Raw genomic sequence first — 14,830 nt, 5'->3', positions numbered from 1 at the left:
AATATATATTAGAAAAAACTTTCTCACTAAATATAAGAGAGATTTCATCTTCTTCCCCAAAATTTTGTTTACTTATTAAGAAGTCAGAAGTCATGTAAAATTGTGGATGAACTCTTACTTTGTAAGGCGAGATAATTCTTCTCTGTTGAGTATGTTGTTTGTGCTGCACTTGATGAAGAGAAAAGTAGTGTACTGGAAAATGGGATAAATAGAAAGATTATTGTAGCTTTTAATTACTATCATTATTTTCATAATTGAAACTGTCGTATACTTTATTTTTTACAATTGCAATGGTTGAATCCTTTCTTTTTAATGCTGAACCGTTACATTCTTCCGTCATAATTCTTAATTAAGAGGTGTAAGTTATGGGATGTGATTTTTATAAAAAATAAGATATATAAAGGAAAAAAAGAAAGAATAAGTCAAAAAAGGAGAATAAAAATAAATACAACTCCTACCCTATGAAGTATGCCACATCACCTTTTTCATTCCCAACTTTATATATATATATAGAGAGAGAGAGATCCACGTAATCGTCATGAAAGTAAGAGTTTTCGATATGGTAAAAATAGCACGGTATAGCAAGCTTTCGGATTGGTCATTCAAAACTAGCCAGCATTTACGAAGTCAATGAAAATTAGCCACTATTTTGCTGCAACAGAGACCGGTCCAGCATAATATACTGGAGTTCGGTGCACCTGTGTATGAACTCCAGCATATTATGCTGGACCGGTATACTTTGCTGACTCCAGTATAATATACTGGAGACTGGAGCACCGGTGCTCCAAACTCCAGTATATTATACTGGACAATTATACTTGCTGGAACTCCAGTATATTATGCTGGAGTTCTAGTGTACTTATGCTGGAACTCCATCATATTATGCTGGAGTTCCAGCATACTTATCCTGGAACTCCAGTATAATATGCTGGAGTTCAAGCATACTTATGCTGGAACTCCAGTATAATATACTGGCGTATTTTTCGGGTTTTGAACAATGTTTTCGCTCAGATTTATCTTTACATGAAAAGTGACTAAATTTCGATTACTTTTGAAACTGGACTATTTTTGAACGACCATTTGTAAATTTGATTATTTTTAAATTTCTCCCTTCGATATGTCGCAGATTAATACTGGCAATAGAAAGTAACATATATAACAATGGCAACAAAAAAAGGGTGATCTCTGTGTATGGGTGCAACAAAAAATTAAAATTTTCTTCGGGGAAAAAACAAAATTGGCTAAAAAGATTGTGGCCACCTATTAGTATTTTTTTTCTTTTGGTTTTCCACGTGATGTCTAATACGCTCATTGAGTCCTACAAAATTTAAAATCACGCTGAAAAGACTCATATTGAAAATAGAGTGCTTTCTAAACAAATCGAAATCCAAATCAAACCGTCCAAAAAAATCGATACATTTTAGGTTTGGTTTGGTTTTGGTTTTGAATTTTAAAAACCGATCAAATTTGATTTGGTTTTTATAAAAAAATAACCGAACCAAATCGACTATAAAAGTAGCTATTTAAATTTATTACACACACACACACACAAACACACACACAGATATATATATATAAATATATATATATATATATTATATTTATATATTTATATATTTAGTCATTTATATTTTTAGTCTAGCTCTTTGCTATTATAATAATTTAATTCTTTACCTTTAAAGAATCTAATTCTTTACATTCTAGTTTGATTGGTAGTTTTCTTTTGCTAAGTACAAGAATTTATTTCATGTTAAAAATAATCAATTTTTAATTGAGTACTTAAATTATTCATCACTATTTGATTCAATTATAATCAATATATCTTGGTAAATGATAGATTTCTCAAAGAATAATTAATTTGATAGTGTTATGTTGAAAATGTAGTCGCCAGAATATGCGTTTGGTAGTGTATGTTTCACATTTTAAAAAAACCCGAAAAATAATCGAAAAAATAAAAAACCCGACAAAAACCAAATTGAAAAAAAAGCCGACTTAATTTGTTTGGGTTGATTTAATTTTAATATTTGAAAAATCGACTTACTTGGTTTGATTTTTTTTTAAAGAAGAACCGACCAACACGCCCTAGTAGTAGTAGTGAGTAATAAGTACTAATAGTGCAATTATAATGGCTCTAATTAAGAATAGGTATGCCTTGTGGCGGAAGTAAGGCGATAGGAGATGGTATTAACCCTTTTGAAAGAGTCAAGTATAAATGAAATAAAAAAAGAAGATAAAGGTAAAAAAAACAATTTGCTATTAAATATAAATTATATTGTAATCAAAGAACTAAAATATTAATAAAGTTAACTATTATATATTAGTACTAAATTATAATTGAATTAAAAAAAGAGAGATAAAAGTAAAAGATAAAGCAATTTGCTATTAAATATAAATTATATTGTACTCAAAGAATAAAAGTAGAAAGATGGAAAAAAAAAAAAAGCTAAAGGGCCAAAGGGGGTTTCGAACATACGTCTCCAGCAAAGTTGGGAATTTAAGGCCACAAATCAACCACTTCACTCATCCGCCTCTTTGTTTCTGGGGGCACATTTAAAATATACACACACACACACACACACACACACACACACACACACACACACACACATATATATATATATATATATATATATATATATATATATATATAATATGTATATACAGAGTTTTTGCCGAAACTAACGGGGTCACATGACCCCTCACCTCACCACATAGGTCCATATATATATATAATATGTATATACAGAGTTTTTGCCGAAACTAACGGGGTCACATGACCCCTCACCTCACCACATAGGTCCGCCTCTGCTTCGTGCACAAGGTTGCCCTTTACTAAAATTATTACCATGTAGATTGAAGAAGAAATTTGTTTTTCTTATTGTTTTATCAGAGTTGAACAAGTTTTGAAAGTAGAAGAACAAAAAAAGGTAAGTTCACTAGTCTTCACTGCAAAATTGTGCAGTATATACATAGTAAAAAAACATAAACTAACATGTCAAGCAAAATGTCCAAAGTAAAATCTTTTTCTACTCTGGTGATGGAGTCATGTGGTTTCAACATTTCGTTTTCCTAATGTCATGTGACCCCTACTTTTTCTTGATTTAAAGAACTAATACAGTCAAATTTCTCTACAACAGCTATGTTTGTTCTGATATTTTTTTAATAATATAATAAAGTGTTGTTATAGTGGACACGTACATACAAAATCATAATACTAAAGTCATGCTAAGCTTTACCTCAAGCTACTGACCAAATGAATATATCTTTTTCCTCTTAGCAATATAAAGATTGAAGAGGCAGCCAGCAAAATTATTCTCAATTTACATAATATGAAGAAATTAAAACTCTATTAAGTGTGTGTACTATTATGATGATATTATGACTCTTTCTAGATTGCCAGCAGCATCCTCATCCCAACATCTTACCTAATTTACCCTGCCTCTTTCTTATATAAATATGTGCTACAGTCATAGACTCAGTCCTTTGCACACTCAAAAGTGACAAAGTTTGTAGGGCAACAACCATGGGAAGGACACCTTGTTGTGACAAGACAAAAGTGAAAAGAGGACAATGGTCTCCTGAGGAAGATGAAATTCTCAAGAATTACCTACTCAAACATGGCACTACTGCTGGCAATTGGATTACCCTTCCTCACAGAGCTGGTTCTATTTTCTTTTTCTTTCTTTCTCATACACACTATATTATGTATATAGCCTTTGTTCAACACTAAAGACTAACTTATCTGTGTGCAAATTAACGCAGGCCTAAAGCGTTGTGGCAAGAGTTGCCGGTTAAGATGGCTTAATTATTTGAGACCAGATATCAAACTTGGAAATTTTACACAAGAGGAAGACAACATTATATGCTCTCTCTATACTCAACTTGGAAGCAGGCTAATTCTTGCTCTTCAACTATTTTTCCCTTTAAATTCCCAATTTTAATAACATTTTAGTATTTAAGAGTGACCCCAAGTATTTTTATTTTTATTTTTTGAATTTGCAGATGGTCTGTTATAGCATCTAAGCTACCAGGAAGAACAGACAATGATGTAAAAAATCACTGGAACACCAAATTGAAGAAGTTACTAGCAACTAATGCAAACCCCACAAGGAACTTTGATGATAGCAAACAAGTTTTTCATTCCTCATCAATGGTACCAAAAGAGGAAGAAGAACAAGCAGCCTATTCTCCAATACAATTTCCATTTCCAAATTGGGAGTCTGCTGGAGTCAGTAGTCATATTCTCAATAATAACAAAAGCATGGTTCAACATGACCAAAAACAATTCCCTCTTCCAAGACTCAGTCAAGACTACTCCAAGATTTCGACTTCTCGAGAAGAATCAATGAGTTTTGGATCTTCATCAGTTGCAATGCATGAGAATGTTGATCTAGCTTGGTTTAATACATTTGAGGGGTTTCCAATTGATGATGAAATTATGGGTGCAGGCTTGTGGACTCATCAATCAGTTCTTGAAGATATTGATTTTCCAGTCACTTTCAGCTGATGAATATGTTGGTAACTACAATATTCAAAAAAAGATAGAGTTGACATTAGTCATTGGAATGTATAATTAAACATGAGGGATTAAGTGAAACACTAATGTAATCTCTCATTTAGTATTTTAGATGCTAACAATTATGTGGAGTTGATGCCAACTAGAAGGAAACATGAGAAGTGTACAGCATTGAAGAGAAGTGGGTGTTTCTGATAGTTTTTGGAAGTGAATTTCTACTATTTTGTGGAAACCAAAAATGAAAATCAAGTAGAGAAAAGAGGAAAAGAACGAATCTAGTTATTAGCGAGAGGATCGTGATGGCAAGAGCAGAAGCTACGAGTTCGGCAAAACCAGTGGCTTTGGTTTAAATTATGTATTTATCTTAAAAAATCATTGAATATGTACAAATTATTAATTTAGAACCAAGTAACTCAAAAGATTTTGTTTTCAAATATTTGTTTGTTTATAGATTTTAACTATGTTTTGGCATATTTTGAAAATAAATTGTTCAAATCCCAAAAAGAGCTCTACAGTATTTTCTGAAATTTTCTACTCACAAAACTTCAAATTTTTTTCAAGTAAAATGTATGTGCAATTTCTATCTTTCTAAAAAATTTTATCCCATTTTCAAAAACTCATTTTTTTCAAGTTCCAACCAAATTTATGTACAAACGCTAGCTTAGAATCCCGAACCCATAAGATTCAAATTCTAACTCCACCTCTGATCATATTGACTGTCTTGTGCTTAATTTTGCCATGCAAATGGAGGTGGTTAATTTGAACAATGCTCACAATCTTTCGTTTCCTTATTTTTTTAACACTACTAGTTTCAAACTCCAATCATACAATGGCAGTTAGCAATAAGTAACTCCTAAATCTTTTAACCGTTGCATAGAAAGTTTAATTAGCATCGTAATATCTCAAATATAAATAACCAAGTCCTGAAAATTCATTAAAGAGTATTTTATAACATATTTTTCATATTTCACGCAAAAGTAGCATGCTCTTTCCCACTTCAACTTGATATAGAATGTAAACTCATCTGCTGTCATTTACACATTTACTTTTGATCCTGCATGCATGTTACGAATTCAACATGAAGACTGGATGGAGAGTAGAGCCCGATGTATAATCCTCCACAATAAGAATACATCACATCTTTACACTGTCTCGTGGGAGGCAATGAGAACTGCGGAAAAAACAGCAGAGAAGGAAGCAGTCAAGGAAGTTCAAAAGCCAACCACACGAAATCAATCATAAAGACTGCAAACATTCCAGCTGCATCATTGCTTGAATTTGCATCTAAGAACATGAAATCCAGCGTAAATGCAAAACAGTCCATCGATCGTGGACTTTACTGTCATTTAAAATGTAAACAAGTCTGTTGAAACAAAGCACATCTGCATGACCAAGACAATATCTGTATCCAGTTGGCATCTTGAAACAGTAACGAAAAGAAATAGGCCAAAATACAGGACCATTGTTTGCTGGTTAAATTTCAGAGAGATTCTTTGTATTCTATGATCTGTTTATGGTGGCACTAAAGGTTCCTTTTCCTGCTCTTAATTGGGTTAACAGAGGGGTTGAGAACGAAGGGAAATCTTTAGTTGGTTCTAAAGAGTCGAGAATGGAATCACGTTAGCAAACCGATAAACAAATAGGAAGGGGACTGATTGCATCCTACACACTTACCTGGATATCCATATCCAGACAGGGGACATGAAAGTGAGGACATGAGTCTGAACAATTTCCTTTCGATTAAACCAGTTTGAATTGGCAGACATTCATATTATGCTAAGCCCATTCTGAACATTCCTTTGCCTTAACTGACGTCATTCAAGTTAGTAATGTAAAAGCCATATCAAATTGATCGATCAATAATTGACGTAAAGGTGATGAAAATGGATATTAGTTAATAAAGAACATTACCTAACCCCTCCCCTCCAAACCCCCTCTTCTCATCTTCCCAAATTAGGGACTATGGCTACTGCAGGCACCACAACGGAAACAAATGAAACTAAACATAAAAGTGGAAGTGTTTTCAGATATATTTAAAAACTAAAAAATAGCATGTTCATAGCATGTTCAGTAGTAATTTTCCCGTGTAATAGCAATATATCATCAGGTATTCAAAATTTTAAATACACAAATCAGGATTCCTAGTCTGAATACTCGGGGGGCAACATAGGAAATCGAATGGGAAATGACCTGTTCAAAGAGCCATTTCAGCCTGCAAAGCAGCAAGCTCATCTTCTTCTGTCTTCTGAGCAGCAGGACGCACTTGTTGCCTACCAGCAGGTACATTAATTGGCGCGACAGGAGCGGTTGTAGCTGGCTGAAGGAGCTGCTCCTCCAACTCAGCTCCTTCCAGTTCTTCAAGTTCTGCCTCCAACTCATCCTGCAAAAAGATACAGGTAAATTATTGTTCTGAACGAGTGAAATACATTTTACACGAAGTAAGGAATAAGCTGAAGATACTTCATCAAAATCAGCAGCTGAACCAATTGGTGTTGACAATGCTTCCTGAATCATTTTCATATTCTCTGTTTGCTCGTTGATCTCATCCATGGTTTTGTCGACATCATCAATATTCCTGAAAAAAACAGAATATATTAGTGCATATCAGGGACAACCCCGACTTAACAAGAATAACCATGAACATAACAACAAACTGAACTAATTACTAGAAAGTATTGGAGTTTATCTTGATGAATCAGAAACACTAGGTGACACACACAGACAACATGACATGTAAGTGTGGGTGATGAGAGAAACTACACCCCTGCGCGTGTCGACATAGCATATGGCAAGACGGCAACTCGTAACTAAAAGATATAAAGTAATGGAATTTAAGATTAGACATCTATTAAGATCACACTTCAAAGAGTAAATCTCTGCTGTGACTCTATAACAGACTACATCTTTTAAATCATGTAAGAACATAACAAGACAAATTCGATGCTTTAACATGCATCAAGCAAAAATTTCTTATTTGAGGATCTCTCATTCCTCACTTTAATCAGTTCATATTTCTCTACAGCTTTTCTCTGCAAAAGCTGTTTGCATCTACAGAAGAAAAGAGCAGTAAATAGCACTTAACATGTAGCATATACAACTTACGTTGCCTTCTGCATAGCTTTCATAGCAGCTGCTCCAGTTCTTAAAGCATCAACAGTCTCCGTTGTTGCTTTTGCACCTTCTAACATTATCATCTGAAACCAAGACACAAACAAGTGAATTCAGACCATGTCTCTTTGTGCTGGTATGATAAGTTTTGCTGCAAAGATTCCAAGATGTATGAACACATGAAGAGCACCTGATCATGAATACGCAATTGAAAGTTTCCAAGCTGCTCAATTTGCTGCTCATAAAGCCTTTTCCTTTTCAAACATTGTATTGCAGCTAAAAGAGAAAGAAATTTGTTACTGCTGTAAACAAACTAAATATGCGAGGGAATAATGTTAAAATATACGAGAACGTAATTCACATCATCATCCTATAATATAGTATGTCCTCGCAATGCTAAGGCAGTGAAAACTGAAATCCATGTACATGAGCGGGAAACATAGCTGCTTGTCATATCCAATTTCCCTCTATCATCTGTTGAAATTCTAACACAACAGAGTAGCCTGAGCTGGTATGAGCAAGTAAACCATGTTTGTTCCTTTTCTTTAAGGTGGAAACATATCCGATAGATCAGGAAAATGAAGAACGGTATCCAGACTTTAAACAGATCATCCAGGATCAAATGCAGTTTCATAGAAAGCGTCTCTAAGCTTCCATCATGCTCTAATCAGCTCTTTCAAAGGAAATGCATTATTATCTTTAACTATTTACCTGTTCTAATATATCTCCAAAAACAAGTCAAACTTTTACTGCCATGCATGTCTTGCATAGTTGTTTCAAATAATTTGGGTCCGAAAAGAGCAAAATAGTTTTCAAAGGATTCATACAGCTGACCTTGATGTTGTATGGAACTGAGGTCTCGTTGGTTGATCGATCATGTATTGCATATTGTCTATAGCATGAGAAATTGCAAAGATAACCATTGTAACCTACTAGGTAAGCCAAAGGACTAAAATCTCTCCCTATTGCACAATAACTCTCCTAAACTTTAAATGCGAAATTTTCTTCTGAACCATGCTCTCTTTGGATAAAAGCAGATAAAATAGTTAAGAGATCAAAAACTCATACCAGCACTAGTAACTTTATTTTCCAGTTTGTTCCTTACTTCAAATTGTCTAGTTGAAACATTAAGTAGAACCTTAAGTGGAATTCTAAAATGACAAGGACCTCAAGGAATAACCTGATGTATCACCGCGAACCCGCCAGGCAGAAAATCAGAAGGATAAGCTCAGGAAGACAAACAATATGTGTATTATGTTCTTTTTAAATTTATAACGTATTCATGACATAAAAAAAAGCCAGTACCATGATATTTCTACATAATAGAAGATAATTTTTCACCTGTTAACCTAGCAAGTTCACCATATATAAAACTACTTTGTCTCTGACACAAAACATAATCAAACCATCAGGTTTATATGATATTACTCGATTCTAGAGATCATGCAAATACATGGCAATAATGGACATTAAACAGCCAGCAGTTGATCATACATGCAAAAGAGAATATTTCATAGTATGTCGCAACCTTAAGTGCATGACATTAACATAGACTGTAGTAAAGTAAAAATATATTAAAAAAGTATCCATAACTAGTGATAGGAAGAAGAAATCTCATCTTGTCAATGATTTTCAATAGACCATACCCCTTTTGTTTTTTGCTCTAGTAAATTCCTTTGCTTTTTCAACCTCACCAGCAGCCTTCTTAAGTAAAACTTTCTCCTTTTTCTCAAGCATCTCAAGAGTCTGTACATCATAACCAAGATAAAATTTAAGCTCCTTACATTTACTTGATAATTTTAAACAAGCAAATAATTTTGACTGAGACTAACAAGAAAGAAGTTATGACACAGCGAGTCTACAAACGATTGCACAAACCAGGGAAAGAAGATAACATTCAATTTCTTCACCAAAATAGGAGGAAACAATGATAATACAAACCCCTTTGGTTCTAGCTTCACATTTGTCTTCCTAGATCAAATAAGTTGGTCCAAAAGTAAGCCATGCCTGAGTTAAGAATGAAATTACATGATAACTATCACCAACATGTTTGGCGAAGAGCCCACACCCCTAATGAACTTGCCCGAATTAAGACTAGGCCAAACAACTGCAACTCAAGCTATAATTCTTTTGTTCATCATTCCTTGTATATGATAAACCTCCATTATTTCAGAGGAAAAAGCACTGGATGCTCGTGTTGTAGAAGCAGAAGAAAAAAATCAGATTGTACAAAATTTGAATTTTGCACCTCCCAATTCAATTCAAAAAAAATTTTGCACCTCCCAATCGGGGAACTCTTAAAATCCAAGAAAGAACAATATATTTGCACCTCTAGACAAATGAAAAGTATCAAACTTTGCAGCACAGCTGTTCTGGAGAGGGTAAGCAGTATGCGGTCACTCATTCTCTCAAATACAATCGGTATGCAAAAGAAGCCACCTGTAAAATCTATCATATCCACCTATGGCAGCTAAAATCTAGCAGGCTCGAAATATTGTATATAGCCTATGTCCACTATACTTCCACCAGCAAAATGGAGGAGCTTCCCACCGTTTCTCATAAGTTTGAATCTGAGAATAAAAATAGAACTGTTAGCCCATGTAGCCTTACAAAGATCCGAAGCTAACTTGCTCTATCCCAGGCTCTTAGAGTAGGAAGTCGGGTGCTCTTACGACAAAGAACATCATTAACACTCTTGAGTCAGTGAATTACATTAGATGGAACCAAATATCAATCTGCATTATGACTCAACATTAGATGGAACCAAATATCAATCTGCATTATGACTCATTATTCTTTCTTTTCTTCCTTTTGATAGATCAGGCTGCAATAATATATACAATTTCCACAAGGGCACAAACTTTTAGTTCATACAGCAAACATAAACTAAACTGAGAAAAAAAGATGATTACAACAACACAACATATAGAAGTACAGCAAGTTCCTTTCTTGCAACAAATTCCACAAAAAAATTCTCAGCTCTCACATAACCAACAAGAGCTATTCATTTTCAACTTTAACAGAATCCAGTTACACTACACATTTACTATAATAATAGTATAGATAGCTAATACTTACTCCCCCCCCCCCACCCCCACCCCCACCCCCACCCCCTTTCCATAACCAGCAAATAACGAGATTTTTCATCATCATCAAACTTAAAAGTGAAAATTGAAAGAACCACAAATAATAAAAATAAAACAAAATCTAAAGAAGAAAACCAACAAAACCAAGATCATACCTCGTTTAACTTGTCTAGCGTAGCTAGAGCATTTGTTTCTTGTTTAGGTTTTCCAAAGAGTCGGGGAAACATTGTTAAATTTTGTTAAAGCTTCAGAAAATCAAAATTATTTAACTCCTGAAAGAAAAATCGATGGGTTCATTAGATCAACTGAAAAACCCGATCTACACAATGAATATATGAAACTTGAAAAAATTTCCTGAAGTTTTGCAAATAATTGTATATACATACAGGTTTGCTTTATTACGCGTTTGAGAGTAGAGTTTGATGGACTGACCTGAGAAAATTCCAGAGGTTTTGTGAGAATTGGAGATTAATCAAATTTTGACTTTGAAGTTTGTAAATGATCTGAAATTTTCTCAAAAGGAAATTGAAGATTTTGATGGAAAAGGAGACGTCACAGTTACGAGTCACATCCTGTCTTTTAAGCTGCAATGACAGACCAATAGAATTTTTGTTCTCCTTTTTAGTACTATCAAACACTTAAATATACTAGTTTCTATGTATGTGTTTCCACGTATATCTTTGGTCAACGTAATACCTAAATCTGAAATGATTAAATAATGTTTGAACTTGCAAAAATAATCAAATTAATTAAGTTAGTTAGATACTTGTAGTTACTGTGTCATGTTTAATACTATATTCTCAATATTGATATACCTCTTGAAAATGCAATAAAAAGTTATCCGGATAGAAAACATGTCGCCGTAATTTTAGTACAACATTGAGAATCGTATGAGCATTTGTTGTTGAAAAAATAAATGTATTTATTTTCAAATAAATATAAAAGGATATCCACTTTGTGGAGGAGAAGGTTGAATTCTTGGAATCACATGTTTGGAGCCATATTGGTTCAATATGCACATATCACATATGTTGTTAAAATCTTTGCATATTATCTTTGTACGATTACTTAAATTGACTTTTTCCTCATCTAACACGATATAAAGAACACAACAATCATGGCCTTTGTATAAATTGTATAGATACTTTACTATATATATGTATACTCCTAGAACAAGTTTCTACATTAAAGTTACAATTGTATCTAGTTAGTAAAGAAAGATTATATGGCTCTAACTCATTTGGTTATTCATTATCATGCTAAGGAAAATTGTAATTTTCCTATCATTTCTTCTCCTATAAATAGTGTCCATCATTTTGCTACATTGATTTGTTATTACATACTAGAGGATGGTAACTTTTACATTGTTCATCCTTCATGTATGGACTTATTTCACAAACTAATCTCACTTCGATTTTGAGGTAACATAGCAGTTACAAAGTAACCCCCTAATGCTAAACTCCGTGAGTTAATTAATTAGTTTATGAAATTTGAATGACCTATCACTTTTTAATTTACACTTACTTCAAACCTTATTACAAATAATCTTCCATATTATGCATCACCATTCACAATATTTTATCATCTTTCTAATTAAATGAATCCCTTCCTTATCTTTAGCTAGATCTGTCACTAAATGCACATATATAGTTGCGAACTATAGACTGAGAAGAACATATTTTTTTTTTTAAAAAAAAAAGAGAGTATAAACTTATTAAAACCATATATGTTTTGTAGATTTGGCTTCCATGAATCCAAAAATCTCTAACAACAATCTAAAGTAAAGAGGAAAGCATATAGAATTGATAGTAACTTACATATCCATATAACAATTTGCTTTTGTTGATTCTTGCACCTAATGATTTTGATGAGTTCGTCCAAACAGCTTGGCGTAGCATAAATATCATAAAATAGGACTGTTGTGAATTCGATGGTTTTATGGCATCGAAGGGATTAGTCTTTAGATATTATCCATTCATTTACTTTATTGCGAAAATAGTCTTCTTGAGTTATATGTGCCGAAATTGTTTTTCTTCACCAAAACACACCTAGAACATCATAATTTTTTTTAAAAGTTAGTGATTGATTATTGTTAAATTTATTTGAGTGTTTATAATATGTGTTTAAGTTTTTAGTTTAAACATTGATTTAGTGATTTGCTTTTAAAATTTCAAAACTTCATTATTGATCCCATAAGAAATTCTTGTATAAGTAAAGTAAGTTACTAATTTTGTTTCAAAGTCCTAATATTAGTATATGAGATAGTAATCAGTACACCTTAGAGCTTGATTTATAGTCGAAGTTTCAACAAATTAAATTGTGAATCACTATTTTTATCCGATATGAATTACTTGTTTGAAAGAATCATTTAATTTTTTTAAAGAGTCCAAAATTTAATGAATTATGTCTTTCCAAATCTTTCGACTAAAGAAAGCTATGATTTTCGAGGTATCATCTCCTAGCTATCTCCTGAAATATTTTTTTTGTATAATATAATTAATATACAAGAGAATCCTTCCGAATAATATCCTAACATTTAAAGCAAACTTTTTGCAGGAAAGATATCGAGCTAATACGACTCGCAAACTTTTAACGTTAGAATATTTTTTTAAAGATTTATTAGAACTCGATATTTTGTATCTAACAAATGAATACAAGAATTATGTGATTTATACATATATTTATTATTTAATACAATTAAGTAATATGTGCTCTCACTTCAATATACAGCATCCATATATGATATACCTCACTTTTATATAACTACTTCCATGCTTTATCGATTTGCACCTTTTCATGAATTCTTCCGGTATATATGAACATATAGCTTCGATTATAGAACCTTTTTGCGGTCTTTTAACAACAATTACCTTACCATATATGTATGAATTACAAACATACTCGAAAATAATATTTTAGGTCAAAGCTATGCACATTATCTCGCCATCACTCTATTCGGAGAGTTTCTAAATTATAGATTAATCAAAACTTTTGCTTTAGGAAATTCAGTTAACTGGAGAAACTAATGAAACTAATGCAAAAAGTTGTAATTAGTATCAAAAAATACGTAGACAATTTAATTGGCGCTGTAACTAATGTTTAATGCAACCAACTCCAAAACAAATAATAATATGTAGCCGCTCTTTATTTTGAAACCAAAATACAAAGGTAGAATCAATTTAGAACTCTAATTTTCTTCTGTTTACCGAAATAGTCTATATATTTCATAATTATTGTGATTATAAATACTAACATAAAATATTTTTGTCTCCTTTTGTGAACTAATAGAAAATCTAACATGTTCCTAAAGGTATTAGGTTTACATTCTAACATCTAGTATTATATATCTAATGCCCGAAAATAATTATACTAATAGGATTCCTAAAGGTAATTGTGTAGGATTCCTAATGTTTAGTATTATGTCCTAAAACTAATAGGATTACAAGTTTAATATCTAGAATTTCAATTATGTCCTTTTACTGTGAGTTAATATGCTTAATATTAAAAGGTTATTTTTGTAATCCAACAGTTTATTCATGCTTTTATAATAATATAGATCATGAAAAATCTAGACAAATAATTATGTAAATTTGAAGCTAAACAATCAAAAAAAAGAAAAATTCTAAAAAAAATAAATTCTTATATATTGAAAATTATAATTATTCATAAGAAATACAAATAGCTTTCATGTTCAAATGCTATCACATGTAATTGATATATAGTATTAAGTAATTTACAGTCATTTTCTATTTACGAATTTGATAAATATATGTTTTTAAAAATATTTATTTTACTTTTTAAACAACTATGTGAATAAATATCTATTTGCTTTCTTAAATTTCATAAAACTAGTTCCTATATATGTAATTTTAATTTGTCTTTTGTCTTTATAGGTTAATATACTTGCTTAGAGATATAGCTCTCGTGTTATATTGTTGGAATGGCAAAGATTAAGTAATAGATGACTACTGTTAATAACGAATTCACTTTTTCCTTTCATGAGCAATCTTGCCCAAGCCAATTCCTCGTGCCAATTCATGACACTTCTTTATATTCCTTGCCATTGCAAAATCTTCAATTCTCCATATAGATTTCAAATATTTTCAATAGACCTGTAGAA

The 14,830-nt window shown here is 32.2% G+C and overlaps 2 protein-coding genes across 3 annotated transcripts; one reads left to right on the top strand and one right to left on the bottom strand.

The window, feature by feature from the left end:
• The first annotated feature begins 3,287 nt into the window (after positions 1-3,287).
• Positions 3,288-5,617, top strand: LOC142180047 (transcription factor RAX1-like). The gene is made up of 3 exons (XM_075250966.1): positions 3,288-3,662; positions 3,763-3,892; positions 4,003-5,617. Exons 1-3 carry the CDS (start codon positions 3,524-3,526, stop codon positions 4,505-4,507), a joined length of 774 nt encoding a protein of 257 aa, XP_075107067.1. The 5' UTR covers positions 3,288-3,523; the 3' UTR covers positions 4,508-5,617.
• LOC107826114 (vacuolar protein sorting-associated protein 32 homolog 1) lies at positions 5,378-11,324 on the bottom strand. Of its 2 annotated transcripts, none has more exons than XM_016653062.2 (8): positions 11,143-11,324; positions 10,866-10,982; positions 9,271-9,370; positions 7,815-7,900; positions 7,619-7,710; positions 6,977-7,091; positions 6,707-6,896; positions 5,378-5,687 (listed from the first exon to the last, which is right to left on the bottom strand). In XM_016653062.2, the coding sequence occupies exons 2-7, from the start codon at positions 10,935-10,937 to the stop codon at positions 6,711-6,713; spliced, it is 651 nt and encodes a 216-aa protein (XP_016508548.2). In that variant the 5' UTR covers positions 10,938-10,982; positions 11,143-11,324; the 3' UTR covers positions 5,378-5,687; positions 6,707-6,710. The 2 variants fall into 2 exon arrangements, with proteins under 2 accessions (XP_016508548.2, XP_016508549.2); XM_016653063.2 differs by having other exon boundaries at positions 11,097-11,238.
• Between the last annotated feature and the right edge of the window lie 3,506 nt (positions 11,325-14,830).

The sequence above is a fragment of the Nicotiana tabacum genome, chromosome 1 (genome assembly GCF_000715075.1).
Source record: "Nicotiana tabacum cultivar K326 chromosome 1, ASM71507v2, whole genome shotgun sequence".
NCBI classification, from domain to species: Eukaryota; Viridiplantae; Streptophyta; class Magnoliopsida; order Solanales; family Solanaceae; genus Nicotiana; species Nicotiana tabacum.
Note: the sequence above shows the minus strand (reverse complement) of the source record. Positions and strands in the feature narration are given on the sequence as shown.

Coding starts and splice junctions, on each gene's coding strand:
- LOC107826114 (XM_016653062.2), bottom strand. CDS start 10,937: ATGTTTCCCCGACTCTTTGGAAAACCTAAACAAGAAACAAATGCTCTA. Junction 7,092..7,618: donor AAAGCTATGCAGAAGGCAAC/GTAAGTTGTATA, acceptor TGTTTTTTTCAG/GAATATTGATGATGTCGACA. Junction 6,897..6,976: donor CAGCTGCTGATTTTGATGAA/GTATCTTCAGCT, acceptor ATCTTTTTGCAG/GATGAGTTGGAGGCAGAACT.
- LOC142180047 (XM_075250966.1), top strand. CDS start 3,524: ATGGGAAGGACACCTTGTTGTGACAAGACAAAAGTGAAAAGAGGACAA. Junction 3,663..3,762: donor TACCCTTCCTCACAGAGCTG/GTTCTATTTTCT, acceptor AAATTAACGCAG/GCCTAAAGCGTTGTGGCAAG. Junction 3,893..4,002: donor TATACTCAACTTGGAAGCAG/GCTAATTCTTGC, acceptor TTGAATTTGCAG/ATGGTCTGTTATAGCATCTA.